Source organism: Lepisma saccharinum, chromosome 18 (genome assembly GCF_977018435.1).
Source record: "Lepisma saccharinum chromosome 18, izLepSacc3.1, whole genome shotgun sequence".
NCBI lineage: Eukaryota > Metazoa > Arthropoda > Insecta > Zygentoma > Lepismatidae > Lepisma > Lepisma saccharinum.
The window spans coordinates 54,732,566-54,755,147 of record NC_139246.1 but is presented as its reverse complement, the minus strand read 5'-3'; the positions used below and the strand labels follow the sequence as shown (position 1 = coordinate 54,755,147).

The 22,582-nt window shown below is 36.6% G+C and overlaps 2 protein-coding genes across 2 annotated transcripts; one reads left to right on the top strand and one right to left on the bottom strand.

The window, feature by feature from the left end:
• Window positions 1-367: 367 nt before the first annotated feature.
• LOC146002576 (cuticle protein 19-like) lies at window positions 368-2,927 on the top strand. Its single transcript, XM_083140516.1, has 3 exons — window positions 368-418; window positions 2,131-2,202; window positions 2,621-2,927. Exons 1-3 carry the CDS (start codon window positions 404-406, stop codon window positions 2,876-2,878), a joined length of 345 nt encoding a protein of 114 aa, XP_082996642.1. The 5' UTR covers window positions 368-403; the 3' UTR covers window positions 2,879-2,927.
• A 15,146-nt stretch (window positions 2,928-18,073) lies between these two features.
• On the bottom strand, window positions 18,074-20,476 carry LOC146002101 (uncharacterized). Its single transcript, XM_083139821.1, has 3 exons — window positions 20,445-20,476; window positions 19,143-19,223; window positions 18,074-18,515 (listed from the first exon to the last, which is right to left on the bottom strand). Exons 1-3 carry the CDS (start codon window positions 20,457-20,459, stop codon window positions 18,123-18,125), a joined length of 489 nt encoding a protein of 162 aa, XP_082995947.1. The 5' UTR covers window positions 20,460-20,476; the 3' UTR covers window positions 18,074-18,122.
• Window positions 20,477-22,582: the final 2,106 nt, after the last annotated feature.

The window sequence follows — 22,582 nt, the reverse complement described above, 5'->3', positions numbered from 1 at the left end:
AATACCAATTGGTGCTTGTGTAACTTTGGGACAGTAAAGACGTCCGCGTGATGTAACTTTTATGCACGTGGGTGCACCACCCAACTTGAAAACAACTGATTGCGTGTTCTCAAACGTCGACAGAAATATTTGGAGAAGAATCTAGCTTCCGTTTCCACTGTTATGAAACTTTTATTTCCCTCACAACAATTACTGCGTAACGTGATCCCAGCGTGCTTCTTCCTTGTAATGGCAGATTCGCTTTGTGAATTTCACGCCTCGTCTCTCCCATGTGGAAATTACGCATTGCTTCTTAACTGTACGGGAAAGATCGCTGGAATTTCACTTCTGAACCGTATAAAAGATGTTTTACTCCTTTCATTTTCGTCAGAACTACTGTGGAAGTACCGACAATTAACTCAATATGAACACCATCGTGGTAAGTTATCGCGAACGTGCAGTTACTTCATGAGCATTTGCTAGCTTCTACTGTGTGGTTATCATATAATAACATTTTCTTTACTTTGAAATAATTATGTTTAAGATGTGTGCAGTTCGTGCGTTTTTACTTCATTATACAGAACACAAGCTGATAAAATTACTCTCTGATGCATTTCTCAATGTATTTTGATATACTAAAAGTGCATCATTAGTTGCTCATACGCTTTAATGTGATGTTGGAGTCAAGATAATGAAGCATATTTTGTATCAGTTGTTACGTTTTGGATTATGTGTTTATTTCGTATATTCAACACTCATTTACATTTTCTCGATTAACCTTAGAGAAGTAGATAAGCGAAAAACAGAACTTCAATTTGATTTAATTTTTGTATTAAGTCCGCTTAATACACATATAGGCTAATCGCGACTGGAACTACAGTTTAAAGTTGGATGTGAAACACTGTGCAATGTGCCTCGGCCGTGTATCGAAAAACGAAAGTAGAATAAGTTTCGTACTTACTTACTTACTTACTTACTCCTTGGCACTTTAAGTGATAGCGTATATACCAATTAGTTTTACTTATTCTGTCCTCTTTCTTGACTGAAATATAGATGTGTCAATAGTTTTTAATTGCAGACAGTCAAAAATTCAATGTCAACAATTATTTATCTGTAATCAAAGAAAAAACCTTTTAATCGAACAAATCACAATAAAATGCCCTGTTGCAATCGGTGTGATGTATACACCTTACAGTATGGTAATTATTGATGCACAATATTTGCAAAACACCTTATTTTATCTATACATTAACCAGGAGAGATAACTTAAGAAGTTTCAATTATTGTTTCTCACTTAGAATCAATATGTCTGATTAATTCTTTGGATATTCTACTATCTCACAAATGTTTTTACATAGTTTGTAGTTGCAACAACAACAAAAACAAATAGTTACATTGTAACACACTGCCAAAATACCTGTATACTTAAGTTCAGCTACTGAATTACCTAAACCAGAAAGTTTAAAACATCCCAAAGCAAATAACTTCTTCATACTACAACTAACGTAGGCAAAGTGAATCATTTCAGACAATTTTTTTTAAAAATTCAATAAGTATTAAACAAGTGTTTTCACATAAGCTGTATAAATATGCAAAGCGTATGATAATATACTCTCGTTCGCAAAACGCTCATTACCAAGGAACATTCACAAACATGTTTTCGCCGCATAGTTTACCTAAAAGGGAAGAGTAAATTGTCACTTTTAATAAACTGAGTGAAAATTAAAATATATGTTCAGAATATATTATACTTAAAATAAGTGAAGGTACATTTGTTTTATTCTTGTGTAGTTCAGTAGAAATGTTGCCACCAATATTGAAATGCGAGAATATCGCTATTATCATCAAAATATAAATTTGTTTACATATAAAAGATGTATGTATGTCGGATGGTGTACACTAGAAGAGAAAAATCAAGGCTTTATATAACATTTCTGCCTACACAAAACTTTAATTACTTTCATAGAACTTCATATTGGATACTTTTCTGCATGTATATTATATTAAAGCATTGAAAGAAACTATGTCTGCATTGGGCCTGTTAAGGCAAAGGAAAGTGGTTTTGATGATTTGGTACACTATTCTTCTGTAATTCATGTGATATATTGCAACAATACATTAGTAATTTAATTTTTCCATTTCTATTTTCAGATCGTACTCGGAATTCTTGCATTAGTGTCAGTTTCTCTGGCAGTTCCTCCAGTTCATCATGTGGATTATTACGTAAGTCTAAAATATTTGTGCTATCCTCTGCACATAATTTAAAAATAAACTTTCAGTTATCATTATATGTGTATCTACCCCAAACATCTATCTAGAAGAGAGAGAAAACCTATTTTGAAGTTCTCCATACCGTTCGTATGAACGGTGTAGATTTTATGTTGAAAGTTTAGAAAAGTAAGCCGACCGTATCATGCAGTAAACTAAGTTCAATTGAACATCAATATATTGAAATAATATATTTCTTTTACAAAGCAGCATTTTCAATTGTGGAACATTTTATGAGGTTTCAAATCAAATCTACTTAGTTCAATCGCATTCTTACTTTGGCATAGAAAACAGTTTTGTGGACTAGTTCTATCATTATGTTAAAAGGAATCAGATTACAATCGTTCCAATAATTCATCCAATGCATTTTCAGGCCTATCCCAAATACGAGTTCAAGTACGCCGTGAGCGACCACCACACTGGAGATCACAAGAGCCAGTATGAAGTACGTGATGGACCTCTAGTGAAGGGACAGTACAGTCTTGTGGAACCAGACGGAAGTGTTAGAACTGTGGACTACGTGGCTGACGATCACAATGGATTCAACGCAGTGGTCAAGAAACACGGACACAACCTCCACGTACAGCCTCATCTTGGAGTTGGTCACGCAGGCATCGGTTTGCTTGGATAGAAAAATTTTAGTAATCTGTTCATGCATAATTTATTAAACAGTAACAATTATAAAAGCCTCTTTTTTGTACCATTCTGATTACCTTAACCAGAAAGGAACAATGGTTTTCGGACAGATGTAGACGACGGTGTTTTATTCTGCAAAAGTTTTGGTTCTATTGGTCACAATTGTAAGAGGAAGTGCAAATTGTTCACATACCAAACATTTGGCAATTCGTGAGTAAATGGGAAGCAAGAGAAGCAAGCCAGAGAAATTAGATGATTATGCTTGAAAATACTATCGTGGTGAGATTTACTCTGAATATTACAGTTCTTTTTATGTTTTACTTCTTGATATTAAATGAGGACGACGAAATTTAAGAAGATACAATTCCTAGGGAAGTAGAAAATGCACAGGTTTTGTAAAATGAAAGAGAAACCCGATAGTTTCTTTTTACATCAATTTAGTGTTTGTGCCGGTTTATCTATAATACTATTTCGATTTTTTGTGTGTCTCTTTTCTGTTCCCTCCGTTAATCGTGTCGATGAGGATGAATAAGAACTTGTTAAATACGCGTTACAAAATGTTTCCAATCATGTGACCTCTGGTTTTACAGAACCAAGCACTGAACACTATGTCATTTGAATCGAGAAATCGAGTGTGTTCTCGGGTTTCTCTGAATTTCTGTGATGATAATGAACGGTTCTGAGAATATTCTGTTCATCTTCAATCCATTTCTCATTTTTTGGCATGCGGCCGATGGATTGACAATAATATCAGATGGGCCTCCCCGATGGCTCAGTGGTAGGTAGCGTCGTTGCCATAAAATCAAGGGGTCCCGGGTTCGATACCCGGTGGAGGGACATAGTGGTTCGGAACCCACTTTAAACTGTAGTTCTAGTCCCAATTTGCCTTACTGTGCATAAAGTGGACTTAAGACACCAACTCAACCAATCAACCAACAACAATATCTCATTGGATTTCTTCACTGCAGCTCTAGAAGAGATAGCCCTGCGATATTTCAAAGTTGATTCTAATATTCTACTGAAACTGGACTGTAGAAAGACTATAACAGAGATAACTTTCACCTCCCTCGATTCATGAAGTGCACTCGGTGTAAGTTATATTTATGCAGTGGCACCATGATCATGGTCAAATACCACACATTAAGTCTTGGGCAATTTTACGGAAATGTCAACTTCCAGTCCAAAAAGGCAAAAAGTTTGTACATAAAAATGAATATGGTATCATACGAGAGTTATACTTGTAGTTAATTAATGGAACATGCCGTTATTTCATTAAAGCATTATACGTATTTACGTTATTATACGTATAATACGGTAGGTGCTTAGAAACTCTATTTTTCAAGATGGCATGATATGTTGATTGTGCATCTTAACGATCCATGAGCTCACTATATAGGGAATTAATATGTTAGTAGGGTAAGATTAACATGCCCTAGAAGAAATAATTGGTGTATGTATACTGAGGCGTAAGACAAAATGGTTACAATACGTAAGACAAAATGGTTTTCCGTCACATTTTTTTCAAATTCTTTGGCATAAAAACGCCGGTTGCTGATTCATGGAAGTAAAACTTTCCGTGCAAAGGTATGTTTTGGTACTACTTGCATGCGCAACACTTACGTGTCCAGCAATGTTCATGAAATGGCTGTGCATCACTGACGGGAAAACCTGGTGTATGTGACGGAATTACCAACTGTGTCGTGATGGAATTACCAGTGATATTTACGAATTGCTCCAAATGGTATTTGCGATGTAACATAATGTTACCTTATTATCCGCATATTTCTAACTCATTTTCGTGTGAATCTGTAATGTTGCTGGAGTAAAATGGCTAAGACAGCAGCTGAACGTCAATACGAAAGTAGGAGAAGGAAGAAAACAGGTTTTTATGATAAAATGAAAAAGAAGGACTATGAACAGAAGCGAATGAAGAGTAAGTAGACGAATTCACAACTGGTAATATTAAAGGAACAGAGAGCTAATGGCAGCAAGGTGCTTCGGGTACTTCAAGCATCAAGGAGATACTTCAAGTGGTATGTCTTCATACAAGATTAGTCAGAGGGCCTCCCTGATGGAGCAGTGGTAGTGTCGTCGCCTTATAATTAAGGGGTCCCGGGTTCGATACCAGGTAGAGGCACAAGTGGTTGGGATCCCACTTTAAACTGTAGGTCTAGTCCCGATTAGCCTTTCTGCGCATAAAGTGGACTTAAAACACCAAATCAAATAAAAGAAAGATTAGTCAAAGTCTTGGTAAACTATCCCGCCGTGTCCAAGGAAGACTCCACAAAAGTTTTCGAAAGTTACACAAATTGTACAGTGCCTTCAACATCAGTTCAGTCACGGCCATCTTTAATCCTAGGGAGGCCGGAGCCTTCAATTTGGCAACCCTGTAAACCGTGACATCAGCCGGCCGATGTTACTCGGAAGAAAAAAAACATTAAAGAATGAACGTCTAAAAGTAAATAATAATAAAAAATAATAATTTTATGTAGCCTATTCATCCCGTAATCACTTCATTCGCTCAAATTGTATTCGCTTGTGTATTGAACGTTATTTTTCCTAAGTAAAGCAGTATGTTATGAAGTTGTTAAAAGTATACATTACATTTCTTGAGCCGCATACCAGCATTTCACGGAGAATTCCGTACGTTTCACATGTGGTGAATCATCGAATATAATAAATATACAATATTGATGTCATTAATATTCTTAGTTATCATGTGCAAAATAAATTAGCGACGTCGAAGAGCTATAACCAAGACATAGAGGCTTAAAACATATGTACGCAAAAAGCAAATTCCACACGCTACGTTTTTACTTGTATTAAGTACAAGGATTAAACTACAACACTTAAACAAGAATTCGGGAAACAATACAAACTCAATCAAGCCTCTAAGAGCATAAAACTGTCTGACCTAACAAAAACAGTAGAACACAAAATCACTAATTCCTTCACTGTATCATATCTCCACAAGAGAAAAAAAACGGAAATGTATCATCTTCTAATCTCTAAGCCATGCAAAATTATCCACTTTCTCGCAGGGGGTACATAGTCTCCAGTACTCGGCATTTTTTTAGCCTTGTACATACACGGGCTATATGTCTATCACATCCACAACTACTTTGTACGTCTTACTTTTAGAACTTTTAGGCCAGTATGTTAGATCTTCCATCATTTAAATACATAGTTGATAGATTCGAATGTCATTCCGAAATGCTAGCAAATAAAATAAGGGCAAGCTACACATTATTGGAAAGTTCCATACTGCGTATGAAATGCAAAATTGGCATTGTATTTTCTGCTATTATTCAAGTTATGTAACGGAAAATTTATATTTCTATTGTTAATGTATGTTTTCCACTTACATCGTAATGTCAATCTTCTGTCCAGAATTTGTAAAAAGAAAAACATTTTATACAGATTCCCGTGTTTCTTTAAGAGTCAACATCAATTTTGCTATTCGCGCCCATGCGCCCATGCTATGTAGTCTACATAATTTGAGCATTTGCAAGAGATGTTTGATATGTGCAAATATAGTCAAGGACGGAGGCCCAACCACAATTTTTTGTGGGGGGGGGGGCGAAGTACCAGGATAAATGTACCAATAATAATCAACAACAAGAATAACAAGAGCAATAATGGTACTCTTATTATTATTATTATTATTATTATTACTAGTGGTAGTATCAAAGATTTGAAATATTTTTTCAACACCGTCAATTTTGCATTAGCTAATAATGGAAAACAAGCAAACAAACTGTATTTTTGAATGGCAGAAAATAAAGGATAAATGAATTCCGAAGATAATTCTCTTTGTACATATAACATGTATAACTTTCCTACACAACATATGTTTTACACATATGCAATATGGACGACACAAAATAAGAAAATACATATGCAACTATAAGTTGTGTACGTATTCAAAGTTTGTTCAATACATATATACAACACATATCATTTAAATAAATTACATTAAGAAAAGAACTACATTCCAAGCGAAGAGAGCAAGAAAATTTTTAGATCCAATTTTTGCAATTGAAAACAATATTGATTTAATAGGTCGCAACGTTTTTTTCATTTAGATCGCTCTGCATCCATGGCCGACTCCTGTCGCCCCTAGCTACCGCTCTGAACTTGACGAGTCTGAGAAAAGAAGGTCTTGCGAGTGAAACGAGAAAGATAATTTTACGAAATGTATTTTTATTTGCATAAAATTTGAAATCAAGGGTGCAATTGCTCCCCTGAGCCCCCCGGAGGTGCCCTTGGCCGTCAATGTTTGCCCCCCTTAGAATTGTCTTCTGTCGAAGGTTGGGGGTGGGGCAATGCCCCCCTGGGGTTGCGCCACTGGTCAAGGAATGATCTTTTCCTATCCAAAATATATGTGAAAATTATCAGGATAATGTCCAACTTGAGTCTAATTTCAGTCTAGAATATATCCTTATCCACTATAAAAACAAAAAAAAATGAAAATAATTTCCCGTTCATGTAAACCATGTCACGTTGATGTCCAAAACGAATCCCTGAAATATCAAAAGAATGTCCAAAAACATTATTCCTGAATATCGTATGTATGTCCCCTGAGCATGCGTATAGATATCCAAGGTGTATCCAATGAATATTTTTGGATAACCACGTGAGACCAGTTGCTGTGGGTATCTGCACGATTTTATTAATTTATTTTACAAATACTAGTTCATTAAGTGGAAGATATTGTCACTTTCGTAATGTTCCTGTTTTATGACCATTCCAATACCCTTCCATCTCTCGAGAGTAAATCCAGTGTTCACGTGATTTCATGAATTGAAAACATGTATAGACCTCATCGCAAAATTTTTAGGTCCCGTTTTCTTAAAGTTGTGGTTAGTGCATGTAAATTCTACCACTGCATATAACCTAGTCTCACGAGGCCGGTTGCCTATTCAGAACTTTGATATGAATATGCAGAAGATATGCATTAGATGACTCCTTAATATTTGTGTGCTGTATCAGATAGGACAAGCACAATCCATGCGTAGCAAAACAATAACAGAAATGTTATATTTATTTTTACTATTCTGTTGAACAATTGTATTAGTAACTTCGCAGGAGATATGTGTCTACAGGCGAGAATGAATTCTCGAGCATTCACTAGAGAAGATATTCATATTTTTAAAATATTGTAACAGTAGAATGACAGCACTATGTTCCTACGCGTCAGCAAAAATTTGATGCGCCTGGTGTTATGTTACATCCGGTCGTAGCGGGCCACGAGCGGTTTTATTGTTGAGTCAGCAGAACGTGTCTGATCACCTTGAAGACATCGGAAGCGGTGGGGGGAGGGGGTCAATGGATTTGTCACGTTGTTTCTTGATGTATGCTAACCTAACACGTGCATATGTTTGTGTGTGTGTGTGTGTGTGTGTGGAGGAAATGCGCGCGCGCGCAACTATTGCGTATGATGGAAAGACATGAAGAAATGATTTAAAGATGGCGCCGAAGGTGCTGTACCCCCGAAAGTTTAGCGGCTAAGGTTATTGCTCTGTAAAACAAGAGGCGTCGAGGGTTCGATTCCTGGTAGTCAATATTGATTGATTGATAGATTGAGTTAGTTTTTTTTTTTTAAGTCCGTTTTATGCACGGTAAAACTAATCAGGATTGGACCTACAGTTGAAAAGTGGTGATTCGGACCACTATGTGCCTCCACCGAGTATCGAACCTGGGACCCTTTGATTACAAGGCGACGATGTCAATATTGAATGGTCTCGATTAGCCTGTGTGTAAATAAAGGCAACAAAATGGTTGAGTTCGAAAATCGAGTTGGGTTAGTGGTTAATGTTGTCACCTGGCAATGAAGAGGTCGCGGGTTCGATTCTCTAGGTAGTTAAATTAGGCCAATTGTTTAGTCCCGCCATTATAGGTCCTCGATTAGTCCATCTGTGCATAAATAGTGTTTGAATAAAATCAATATGGCGGCCTTGGGTTAGTGGTTAATGTTGTCGCCTGGTAATGAAGAGGTCGCGGGTTCGATTCTCTAGGTAGTTAAATGAGGCCAATTGTTTTGTCCCGCCATTATAGGTCCCGATTAGTCCATCTGTGCATAAATAGTATTTGAATAAAATCAATATGGCGGCCGCGTTTTGTGTTTAGCGGCGACCGGGGCGCGGCGCGGCGCGGGGCGGAGCGGGGGGGAGGGGGGGGTGTTTTTTATTCCGCGAGATGTTTCAACCAAGTGGTTGAGGGTTCGATTCCCAATGTTGGTGAAAATTGGATATTCAATTGTATTTGTTTAAAAGTTCCGATTAGCTTTTTGTGCACAAAGAGAAAATGAACTAATTGGAAATAGGATGTTTATGCTGTAATGAAAAGGTCCCCGGGTTCGATTCACAATGTCAAATTGGCTGATAATGATGTTGTTTTTAAAATAAAATAAAAAAGAAGTGTGTTGAGTCCCTATTAGTATTTATGCAGGAACAGATATTAAAAATCAAAACAAAATGGCTGTGACTGGTGTTTAGTATTCGAAAGGTTTTGCTGACGCGTAGGAATGAATAATTTCTACGCCATTCCTACGCGTCAGCAAAAATTCGATGCGACTGATGTTATGATACATCCTGTCGTAGCGGGGTACAAGCGGTTTTAATGTTGAGTCAGCAGAACATTCTACCCCCCCTCTACCTCTACTGCTATTAACAGCAATCAATCCAGACCCTCTGTCTCTATTTCTAGTGAGACCAACCAACATGTTGAAATGTTTGCTAACAAGTATAACAACCAGGATACAGGGATATTTGGGTGTATTGGAACAACCGATGAAAAATGTGGAGATATTTTCCATTTAGAATCTGTTTTAGAGACTAAAGAATTGGAGCAATGTACAAATGATATTTCGCCAGCGTTATACCAAATGGTTCTTCGGGATTGTATTCAGGAAGCGGAAGTGTGCAGACAGGTAGGCGGTGGCGATGATGCAGTGTTACATCATGTTGAAGTTATAGAAGAGACAAGAAGGCGTTACCAAAGATTCAATATGGAAGGACGAATGGTGCGTGCTCGGTTGCGGGGGGCACCACACAATGAGAATCCGGTGATATGGGTTCAGGAGGGATTGCAAGAACTGATCCAATATCTTCTACGTGATGTGGCCGAGCATGACCAAGTTGGTATTACTATCAGGAATGAAGATCACCCTGATCTCCCTTTTTTGTTATCTTTTCGGGAAGCACAGGCGATAAATATGGAGATATTGTGGGCAGCATTGGAAAAAGTATTGCAGAGCAATGCAACATTTCTTTCTGACAACAATTTCTATGTATATCTCCATCATGTCCAAATGCCACGAGGGGGGAGGACGTGTTCGCCAAAATGCAATGAATGGGGAACAATTCTGTAAACTAAAAAAAGGAATTATAACTATTAAAAATTCCGATAGCAGGTGTTTGGCTTATGCGTTGGTTGTGGCAAGAGGTATTAATGTTTACAAAAATGAACCTAATAAACGTTATCAGTATGTTAGACAACATAAATGTGTTATGGAAGAAGAAGTGGATAAACTGTGCAGAGAAGCTGGGGAAAATTTGAATGGTGGTGGAGGAACTACCGAAATTCAAAAATTTCAGGACTATTTATCTGATTTCAAGATTACCGTATATAATGGATTTTCCGGGAGTGATGTGATATATGAAGGTCCTTTATTACCTAAGCGCGAAACTTTAAATTTGGTGTACATAAACAACCATTTTAATGTTATAACATCTCTTACAGCTGCATTCTCCGCTAATTTCTATTGTGAAACTTGCCATAAAAAATATGATCATGTTTCTAGACATCTAGGATCTGTACAGCTGTTTGTTCACAATGCCAAGAAAAGCCCAAATGTACTGTTTCAGAAACCAAAATAAAGTGCACTGATTGTAACAGATTTTTCTATGGTCAAAAATGTTACAATAATCATAAAACATGTTACAATAGAAAAAACTCTCTTTGTCAGACAGTAAAATGTTGTGAAAAATGCCTGAAAGCGTATGCTATCCGTACAAACAGAAATCCTCATATATGTGGAGAGAAATTCTGTGTCAGCTGTAAAAATATGGTACCATCTGAACATCTATGTCACATCCAAAAAATTTATAGCAAACAAATATCTTCTATTATATCAAAAAAAGCAATGCTTGTTTTCTACGATATTGAATCGAGGCAGGACACAAAACTAGAAGGCACTGAAAACAATTTTCTGCATATTCCAAATCTTTTGGTGTGCCAAAATGTATGCTATAATTGCATTGAGAACAAAGATATGTCTCAATGGTGCAGTGTATGCGGAAAAAGACAGCACATTTTTGATAGTACAGAACCTGTTTACAATTTTCTGCAATTTGTTTCAGCTCACCACACCAAAATTAACAATATTGTGTGTATTGCACACAATAGTAGAGGGTATGATTCGCACTTTGTACTGCAAACTATGATCGAAAAAATGAAATGGACACCGTCTGTGATCATGAATGGAGCCAAAATATTATCTTTGAAGATGCACAATATCCATTTCATAGATTCTCTCAACTTTATTCCAATGGCGCTCAACAAATTACCGAAAGCATTTGATCTCCCAATGTCCAAAGGGTATTTTCCTCATTTTTTTAATACTTTGAAAAATAAAGAATATGTCGGATGTATCCCTGGTACTGAATTTTACGCTGTTGATTCTATGATGGAGAATCAGAGAACCAGTTTTTTGGAATGGCATAGTGAACAACAGAAAACAGGGGTAGTTTTCGATATGCAGAAGGAGTTGAGAAAATACTGTGTAGAAGATGTTAATGTACTACGTGCTGCCTGTTTGAAATTCATGACCACTTTTGAAAAAGAAACAACAGTGAACCCATTATTGGAAGCCATCACCATCGCTTCAGCTTGTAATAAAGTATTCCGTAAAAGATTTTTGAAAGCAGAACATATAGGAATTATTCCTAAAAACGGATACAGATGGTGTGATATTCAGTCTATAGAGGCTATTCAATGGTTGGTATGGGAGGAAAAAAAACATAAAATCGAAGCCAGAGGACCAGAAGTAAAAGTTGGAGGAAATTTGAAAGTAGATGGATATTTTAAAGATCAAAAGGGGCAAGAGCATGTATTTGAATATCAAGGATGCAGAACACATGGTTGTGTCAAATGTTTCCCTACTTCACGTACAGAACCTCTTCATGATGACCCATATGATACTTTGTCTTTTCGGTATGAAAGAACAGAAAATAAAATTACTAGATTAAAAGCACTTAACTACATTGTCCATGAGATGTGGGGGTGCGAATTTCACCAGCAGTTGAGAAATAACAAAACCATGAAACATTATGTTGAAAAACATCCGTTATCAATTAAAGCCCCCATAATTCCCCGGGAGGCGTTTTATGGTGGTAGAACTAATGCTACCAAACTACATTACACTGTGAAAGAAAATGAAACAATTCAATATAAGGATGTATGTAGCCTGTACCCTTATTGTTGTAAAGTTAAAAAGTTTCCAGTTGGCCATCCGGTGAAAATTTATGTGGGGGGAAGAATGCCCCAATATTTATTCTTTTGAAGGACTTGTCAAAGCAACAATACTTCCACCGAGAGATCTGTACCATCCTGTGTTACCATATCGAACCAATTCAAAATTAACTTTCCCTCTATGTAGAACTTGTGCCGATGAAATAAACCAGGCGGAATGTAACCATACTGCTAGGGAAAGAGCTATAACTGGAACCTGGGTTGTGGATGAAGTTCAGAAGGCAGTTCAAAAGAAATAGAAAATTTTAGAATTACATGAGGTATGGGAATATAATGTTGAACAATATGATCCTGCAAAAAAATCAGGTGGTGTTTTTGCAGAGTACATCAATACATTTCTCAAAGCAAAAGTTGAAGCAAGCGGCTGGCCATTGTGGTGTATTGATGAAGAATCCAAAAAAAAATACATAGCTGACTATTTTGAAAAGGAGGGTGTGTTGTTGGATGAAAACAGAATATGTGCTAATCCTGGATTACGAAGCTTAGCAAAACTTATGCTGAATTCATTTTGGGGTAAATTTGGACAGAGAGAAAACCCTGGTCAAGTTAGTATTATCAACAATCCTAAGGATTTTTTCGATAAACTAGAAAATCCCAATGTTGAAGTACATCAAGTTATACCTATAAATGAAGATATGTTGATAGTTCACTGGCAATATCTCGAAGAATCTGCACTTCCATTATCGACTGTAAATGTAGTTATTGCAGCATACACTACAACACATGCACGATTAGAGCTTTATGAATATTTGGATACATTAGGCGAAAATGTATTGTACTATGATACCGATAGTGTTATTTATATTCAAAGGCCAGGTGATGTTGATCTGCCTGTTGGAGACTACCTAGGGGAGTTAACAAATGAACTAGAACTCTATGGGAAAAATGCTTATATCAGAGCATTTTCATCCAGTGGGCCGAAAAGTTATGCATTTGAGGTAGTAAATCCAGACAATACTAATGTTACTACTGTTTGCAAGGTGAAAGGCATATGTCTAAACCATAAAAACAGCAGCACAATCAATTTCGAATCACTCACCAATGCTATTCTCAACAACACCTCCTCTTTAACTTTACTCAACTCGAACAAAATCGTACGCACAAAAACACATTCCGTTGTTAGTAAGCCGGAAATAAGGGTTTTTCAGGTGGTATATACCAAAAGAATAAGATGTGCATCAAATTTCGAGACTTTACCATATGGATTCAAACAACAGAAAACAGAATGAGTTAATTTTGTAATGCAGTGGAATATATTTTTATTAGATTAAGTTAATGCTATCCTTAGTAATAGTATATCTGTGATTTGGTCAACATACAAACTGGATACCAAAACAAATCTCATATTATATGCAAATGTTAAAGCTTTTCATTACCAAATCTGTTACTTAGTAAAAAATAAAAGTGAAAACCATTCATTTGAAACCATTTGCTGTCATTGAAATATAATTATGCATCCGCTATAATTTTTTTGCTTATTATCAGTGCAAATCTGATATTATGTTGTGCACTTTAATGATGGAGTGAGTGACTAGTTGACAAGTTGGTTCTTCGGTGCAACGTTGTATGGTACAAACGGCTTTGTGCCCCTCTCCAACTTAAAAAAAAAAGAGGCCCCCACAGATGGTAGCCACGTTGATGTCGTTGTGGGGCTTTCTACAAAAAGCTACCTGTACCAAGCCCAAAAACTTATTTTGAGATGGCGAATAAAAACTTTCCATGCCTGTTGACCTTTAGTTTCCTCAACACACATACCCAGTTGTAATCGACCCCTCGACCCCCTTTTGGTTTCAAAACACATCTGTTTGTGCATAATGGCTAATCGAGACTGGTAACGCATTTTTTTAAAAATTCGATACTATTATTTATTTTTGGTTTTAAAACATAGCATACATTAGTGGTAAAGTCTTTGCATTGTAATCAAAAGGTTCCAGGTTCGATATTCGTTGAAACAGCTTTATGCATTACGGTTAATCGGGACTGCGTTAAAAAAACGCCAACATTAGCCCCTTGGTTGCAAAAACTCCAAAATCACCCCATTTTCTATTTGTGTATCAAAAATAATCGGGAATAGTAACTCACTTTTTAAACAAATCAATGTTATTCTGCAAATTTGCCAGCATTGGAACCCAAAACCTTTTGAATACTAAACAACAATATCAGCTATTTTGTTTTGCTTTTTGAATATCTGTTCGTGCTAATCGGTTCTGATAACACACTTCTTTTTTATTTAAACAGAAAATCATTATTAGCCACTTTGACAACAATTTCTATGTATATCTCCAACATGTCCAAATGCCACAAAGGGGGAGGACGTGTTCGCCAAAACGCAATAAATGGGGACTAATTCTGTAAACTAAAAAAAAAAAATATATATATAACTAGGAACTCGAACCTGGAACCTTTTGAATACTAAACACCAGTCACAGCCATTTTGTTTTGATTTTTAATATCTGTTCCTGCATAAATACTAATAGGGACTCAACACACTTCTTTTTTATTTTATTTTAAAAACAACATCATTATCAGCCAATTTGACATTGTGAATCGAACCCGGGGACCATTTCATTACAGCATAAACATCCTATTTCCAATTAGTTCATTTTCTCTTTGTGCACAAAAAGCTAATCGGAACTTTTAAACAAATACAATTGAATATCCAATTTTCACCAACATTGGGAATCGAACCCTCAACCACTTGGTTGAAACATCTCGCGGAATAAAAAACACCCCCCCCTCCCCCCCCGCTCCGCCCCGCGCCGCGCCGCGCCCCGGTCGCCGCCGCCGCTAAACACAAAACGCGGCCGCCATATTGATTTTATTCAAATACTATTTATGCACAGATGGACTAATCGGGACCTATAATGGCGGGACAAAACAATTGGCCTCATTTAACTACCTAGAGAATCGAACCCGCGACCTCTTCATTACCAGGCGACAACATTAACCACTAACCCAAGGCCGCCATATTGATTTTATTCAAACACTATTTATGCACAGATGGACTAATCGAGGACCTATAATGGCGGGACTAAACAATTGGCCTAATTTAACTACCTAGAGAATCGAACCCGCGACCTCTTCATTGCCAGGTGACAACATTAACCACTAACCCAACTCGATTTTCGAACTCAACCATTTTGTTGCCTTTATTTACACACAGGCTAATCGAGACCATTCAATATTGACATCGTCGCCTTGTAATCAAAGGGTCCCAGGTTCGATACTCGGTGGAGGCACATAGTGGTCCGAATCACCACTTTTCAACTGTAGGTCCAATCCTGATTAGTTTTACCGTGCATAAAACGGACTTAAAAAAAAAACTAACTCAATCTATCAATCAATCAATATTGACTACCAGGAATCGAACCCTCGACGCCTCTTGTTTTACAGAGCAATAACCTTAGCCGCTAAACTTTCGGGGGTACAGCACCTTCGGCGCCATCTTTAAATCATTTCTTCATGTCTTTCCATCATACGCAATAGTTGCGCGCGCGCGCATTTCCTCCACACACACACACACACACACACAAACATATGCACGTGTTAGGTTAGCATACATCAAGAAACAACGTGACAAATCCATTGACCCCCTCCCCCCACCGCTTCCGATGTCTTCAAGGTGATCAGACACGTTCTGCTGACTCAACAATAAAACCGCTCGTGGCCCGCTACGACCGGATGTAACATAACACCAGGCGCATCAAATTTTTGCTGACGCGTAGGAACATAGTGCTGTCATTGTACTGTAACATTTCGTTTGGAACTAGATGTCTTTGAATCCATCAGAAACAAATGAAATATTAAATTGCAAGAAGAAGTTTTAAGAAGCTGAGAGATCTGATTCAAAATAAAAAGAACTAACTTAAAATATAAACGTTCACTCATCAGTTCGTACTGATCGCGTGGATCGTGTCATAGCTGCTAAAAGAAAGTCTACGTAAGTGTAACAAAACTCTTCAAATGTACACTGTGTTTGAAATTTCTGCTCTTATGATTTCGTTGTTTCGTTTTGTTCCGTCACGCATTAATCCTAAAGGTTAAGGCTAATCTAGTGATTAGAATGAGCAGTAACAAGTAAGCTTAGACTTGTGTGTCCACATATATTGTTAGACACATCATTACCAGTGAGTTCAACAGAACTAATCTAACAGTTTTTAGTTCAAAATTACGTTTGATTGTCATGTACCGTCATGAAAACTATAATCTGTCCCGGCTATCTACAGAGCAAGGCGCATAGCGGCAGAGATGGGAGGGAAATCAAGTGGGCAGAGAGAAGCAGTACACGTTCCAGGGAAGACTGGTAACATCAGTCGCTTTCCCCCCTCCACGCAATACCATTCAATCTCAGGTGTTCATTGGAGAACACATCACATCACTACTTGCGCAGAGACTTGGTTTCGTTCGCTTGCACCAGAGATAACTGAGACAGGGTATAGCTGCAAAGCATTTATTAAATATATTGGGAATGATAGTCAGTAAATAACGTAAATTATGAATAATTTATGAAAATAAATTTCAAAATTAATATTTGTAGATTCTTCACACGAAGTTACAGATTTCTTAATATAGGGTTTCCCGATAAGAACGATATGATTTTACAAAGAAATAAAATAAAAACTATTTCAGATACAACCAAACTTTTTATATTATTTTGAAACATAGTTTATTACATTATGTTTTGAATAGCACATCATTTAAGTGTCCACCTCGACTTCTTGCACACGAGTGAATTTGATGAACCCAATTTTCGATGCCTTTGTGCAATAACTCGGGCCTAATGTCGCGAATGCAACGTTCGATGTTCAATCTTAATGCATCAAGGAATCGTGGTCTGTTTGCATAGACTATAGATTTCAAATAACTCCACAAAAAGCAAACTAATGGAGTTAAATCACAACTTCTTGGAGGCCAACTAACAGTTGCATTTCTTGAAATTAGCCTTTCACCAAACTGTTCTTGCAATACGTTGGCAGTATGACATGTGGCACGGTCTTGTTGGCACCACATGTCCTTCAAATCAATTTCATCTAAATTTGGCCACAACAAATCTGTTAACATCAATCGGTACCGCTCACTAATCACTGTAACTGCATCTCCTACCTCGTTTTGAAAAAAAAGATGGTCCGATGATGCCACCATGAAATAAACCACACCATACCGTGACCTTTTGCCGATGCAAGGGCTTCTGGTGAATCTCCTGTGGATTGTTTTTACACCAAAAACGACAATTTTGTTTGTTAACATATCCACTTAACCAGAAATGAGCTTCATCTGAGAAGATAATTCTTTGCCCAAAATTATGATCCTTTTCAAGTTTCAAAAGAACGTCTATTTTCATTTTTTTTTTTTTTTTTTTGATAATAACCAAACGTTCTTGAAGCGTGTATTTAGCCATGATGAATTGTCACAATATACTAAATACAAATGACAATTAGTGACAGTTACAACATTTGAAGCATAGTTGCCAGTTCGTTTTAAATTCATATCATTCTTCATATCATACCCTTTAAAATTCTCTTGAGTTAGAAGAAACCAGAAAATTTTCTTCCGACTTCGAAAATTATATTTCCAAAAATTTATTGTAATTTCCGATATATTTCATTTCATTTCACTACAGCATCTTACTTTAATATACAGGAATTAATTTCAAAAATAGTATCTGCAAGTATTTATTATTTTCGTATATCTAACAATATACATTTTCAACCGTAGAAAGCTCCGCGATATCCTCCAAGCCCACCGTAGCCCAGTCCATAGCCTCCGACGCCTCCCAATAGTCCTCCGTAGCCTCCCGAGAGTCCTCCGTAGCCTCCCGAGATCCCTCCGTAGACACCCGATAGTCCTCCGTAGCCTCCAATGCCTCCGATGCCTCCCAAGCGGCTGAACACATGGACATTGGGGCCAACTCTGCTTACAACGGCGTTGAAGCCGTTGACGTCATCAGCGCCGTACTTGACCAATCGGTGGCTGCCATCGGCTTCCACCAGACTGTATTGGCCACTCACCAATGGACCATCCCTCACCTCCACCTGGTTCTTGTGGTCTCCGGTCAGGGCATCGGACACCGAGTACCCGAAGTTGTATCTTGGGTAGGCCTAAGTAAAGCAATAGAATAAAACTTAATAAAAAAAGATTTTTAAGGAAACTCAGAAAGAACAAAATATTCGTTATGTTAATCTACTGTCCAGAGTGAACGGACAGTTCTGATATTTTATTATAAAACCTTCAACTATACATAATTACTAGTGTAAGCAAAATTGCTAGTTGTACAGGTATACAATTCTAATAAAGAAATGAATGTCAAGATTTGTACACACTATCCCTATTATATACATGAAATGCATCAATAACATTTAACCTCAAATAATATATTGCCAATCAGGAACATTAAATGACACATTTGTAAAGTTGGGTTAATTTGAAATACATCACGGGAATGGATCTCGGTATATTTTTGGAAGACATTTAGGTAATTGTAAATAGTTCGAATTGTTTACATTCTAACGAAGAAGATTAAAATCCATTTACTGCTTTCATGATAGTGCCATCGCACATGCGAACCATTGTATTTATTCATCTACTTTCCTGTCACAATATGAAGCCTACAGAAATACCTATATTGAATTTCCATTATATTAATTATTTACATTATCATCACCGTATATGACAGAAATGTATTGTTTTCTGAAAAGGTTGATAACGAAACATAGTGCAATACTTACATAATGGCCAACTCCACCATAAGCGCCAATGGCACCTACAGCGCTAGTTGTAGCCACGAATGCGGCGAGGGCAAGGAGAACCTGCAACAAATAAGGAAATCGCCGGTTACGGATTCAAGAATCCATCTTGAAATGCACAAGTCTCTTTCAGACTGTATTACGTACTTACAGTCTATACTGCATTAAGTGCTTAATTTCCCTCTTAAAAAAAGAAAGAACGCGTGAATAACCGTCAGAATATTATAGAAATAAATACAAAAATATGGAATAGCTACACTCTCTAGATACGCATGTCATTGTAATTGATTTCCTGAACTTTTCAACTTGATACAATACATCACGACAGGTTAAAAAATCACAAATTGAGGGGCACACACTCATACACGTCCATACAAATATAGATTCACATTAACTGTGACCAATTGTATTAGTACTTGTACTCTATCCCTGTAATCTCTGGAGCAAGGCCGAGCACGAAAGGAAGAGGCCGAGTGGGCGGAGCGAATCAGTACACGCTCCTGCAATAGCTAGTAGCAGTAGTTGCTTTTCCCCTCTCCACGCAATCCCGTTCTCGCTAACGTGTACAAGGTGTCGATCAATTTCGAGTCACTACTTGTGCAGAGACTTACTTTCGTTCGCTTGCTCCAGAGTTTCCCAGACATAGTATAGTAAAATTTTCACTATGTGGCATTTGCAGAGTATATAATTCTTAGATATTTTGATTATTTTCTTAATTCACACATTTCATCTGCGTTAAACAAATTATATTTATATAAAACATGATAATCCAGTATTGTTATGTGTAATAATTATAGTGATCATACTATAACTTGCTTCAGCTCATCAGCATTCTAATTTATCAGTTCTAAAAACCTACACAACATAATTTACGATCAGGTATGTCAAATGATGAAATTATCTTAAAATCCACCACATGCTGAGTGATTATCACAACTTACTACAACGCTAGGTGTCCCGTGTTAGAATTTCTGGTTGAGCATAGACTTTATCATACTATCCTCTCCTTCGCGATTAGCCAAACGTGGTATAAAAGCGAAGTAAAATAAACTAAATCAATAACTAAAATTCACACAATGACCTAATCTGCTTTTTGTCCTTATAATGTATACACACATATTCAATAAAAATTATATTCAACTGCTCTGATTAATTGGATACACTATGTCTTATCTAGAAATTATTGGTAAGTGTTTGTTATAATATCAAGTGGAAACTATTTTCGAATACTCCCCTACTGTTCTGAAGCCACAAGTCTAAACAAATGAGTGAGTAAGTACTTACTGCAAGAGTGTTCATGATGAGATGTTGTTTGGAACTTGTTCAATATCTTCCGATGTGCATGTATATATACACTGCAAAATGGAAGAGAAATTCAGCTTCCGGTAGCCCCTAATTACATCCTTCATGGTAAAAATTGTTTGGAATGTCAATGCCAGAGACGAGGGAGATTCAGGAACTCTCAATTAAATCGGTTCTGCAAATACATATTTAATTGTTTCCTTGTGTTAATTGCTAAGGGCAATACATTAGCAAAATTGCACCTTGTTTCACCTACAAAACCCATGAAGAGAGAGAGAGAGAGAGAAAAAGAGAGAGAGAAGGAGAGAGAGAAAGAGATAGTGGGCTGGAGAGAACATTGACGTCTATTATACAACTCATCTTAATCCTTGCCTCTTCAAAGGAGAGATTGTTTAACATGAGCAAAATCGCATATAATCTAACTTACGAGTGTATTTATTATTTGTACATGGAATTCGTACATATGGTACTCATAATTAAAACAACACATAAGCCATCCACTTTACTAAAATCCTACTCACGCTACTTTTCTGGTATTTTCAATAACACTTGCCTTAAAAATGATTAGAAACACAATTTTTTTCCAACGTTACTTGTAAATTTTGGAGGAATCGGGTGCACTGATAAACAGCAGTGTCGTGAATTCCTAGTCTGTTATAGTCCGTTAGTGTTGCTAATTTCATTTTTTTAAATGCATGTCTCCACCTTTTAAATTTAATGTCGGAATATTGACTTCATTCGCGTCAGGGTACTTTTGTCTCATCCTTATCTACTACTTTTTTCAGCAAAATAAATAAGTATTTTTGGATAGTATTTAGGGGTATATTACAAGTGACTGAGGGCCAAAAAATATCAGTCCACTCCTTATGGGGGATGTTCCTGGTAAACAAAAAAAAACAATCAGACAATTCGATTATCGATGGCAGGGAAGGAACTTCGGGTTTGGCCAATTTCTCAATGCAAACAAATGGGATAAATATTATCTTGGAGCTTATTTTGTTATGATAGATTGCATACAGAATGTATAATTTGAAAATTTTAAGCAATATATACTGTAAAACAAAGGAAACTGGAAATGTTGGGAAGTTCCCGGATCCTTTCGATGAAGGTTTAATTAACAAAAGTAAACTTTTCCAAGAAAATGTCGATCTTCTATTCTATCTCTCTCCCCTCTCTCTCCCTCCCTCTCTCTCTCTCTCTCTCTCTCCCTCTCTCTCTCTCTCTTTCTCTCTCTCCACTCATCGATAAAAGTTTTGTCTTATTTTATTAAACAAGAAAGTTTATTCGCTTATAAATTAACAGTTTCTTTTATTAAAAGAAGAAGTATAATATTAAATTCTAAAAGGTAAAACCAAACGAAGATTCAATACACTAACACAAAACAAAGATATTCTATGTAACAGTTATAAAGTGCATATTTTATTTCGAATTAATTAAACAACAAATTAAATTTTACATAAACGTGAATTTTAAGTAGTTCTAATTCTAATTTGGCCATTTATCATTCGTTATAATTAACAGTCCAGTTAATCATATATATATATATATATATATATATATATATATATATATATATATATATATATATATATATATATATATATATATATATATATGCCTGTTGATTTGTAATTTCACTAAATCAAAAAAAAATGCATTTCCATACATGGGCCTCAGTCTTAAAGCTTACATTAATTATAAACATTCATATACTTTGATGCCTCCCCAATGGCGCAGTGGTAACGTTGTCACCTTGTATTTAAGAGGTACCGGGTTCGACTTCCGGTGGAGGCACATAGTGGTTTGGATTCCAATTTAAACCATATGTCCAGTCTCTATTAGTCCTTTCGTGCATAAAGCGTACTTAAAACAAAAACTAAAAAAAAACCTCAGCTACTCCGACTACAACAGAATGGATACTTTTTTCGACATAGTGAAGCTACTCGAGCACATTCCTCTTAATTGTTCATTCTACCACGACTATTAACATGCATGATTGTAAACAGTTACATCTTTAAAATTTGTCATGCCAACATATGCGTTAGACAACTATAATTTTAAAACACGTAAAATATTTGATTGGGTATATTTACCGGCGATGAAGTGCCGACTCGAGAGCC

What these genes read in the sequence shown, in the direction of transcription:
- LOC146002576 (XM_083140516.1), top strand. An exon ending in TTCATCATGTGGATTATTAC is followed by an intron (nt 2,203 to 2,620) that starts GTAAGTCTAAAA and finishes ATGCATTTTCAG; the next exon opens with GCCTATCCCAAATACGAGTT.
- LOC146002101 (XM_083139821.1), bottom strand. An exon ending in ATGGTGGAGTTGGCCATTAT is followed by an intron (nt 18,516 to 19,142) that starts GTAAGTATTGCA and finishes TGCTTTACTTAG; the next exon opens with GCCTACCCAAGATACAACTT.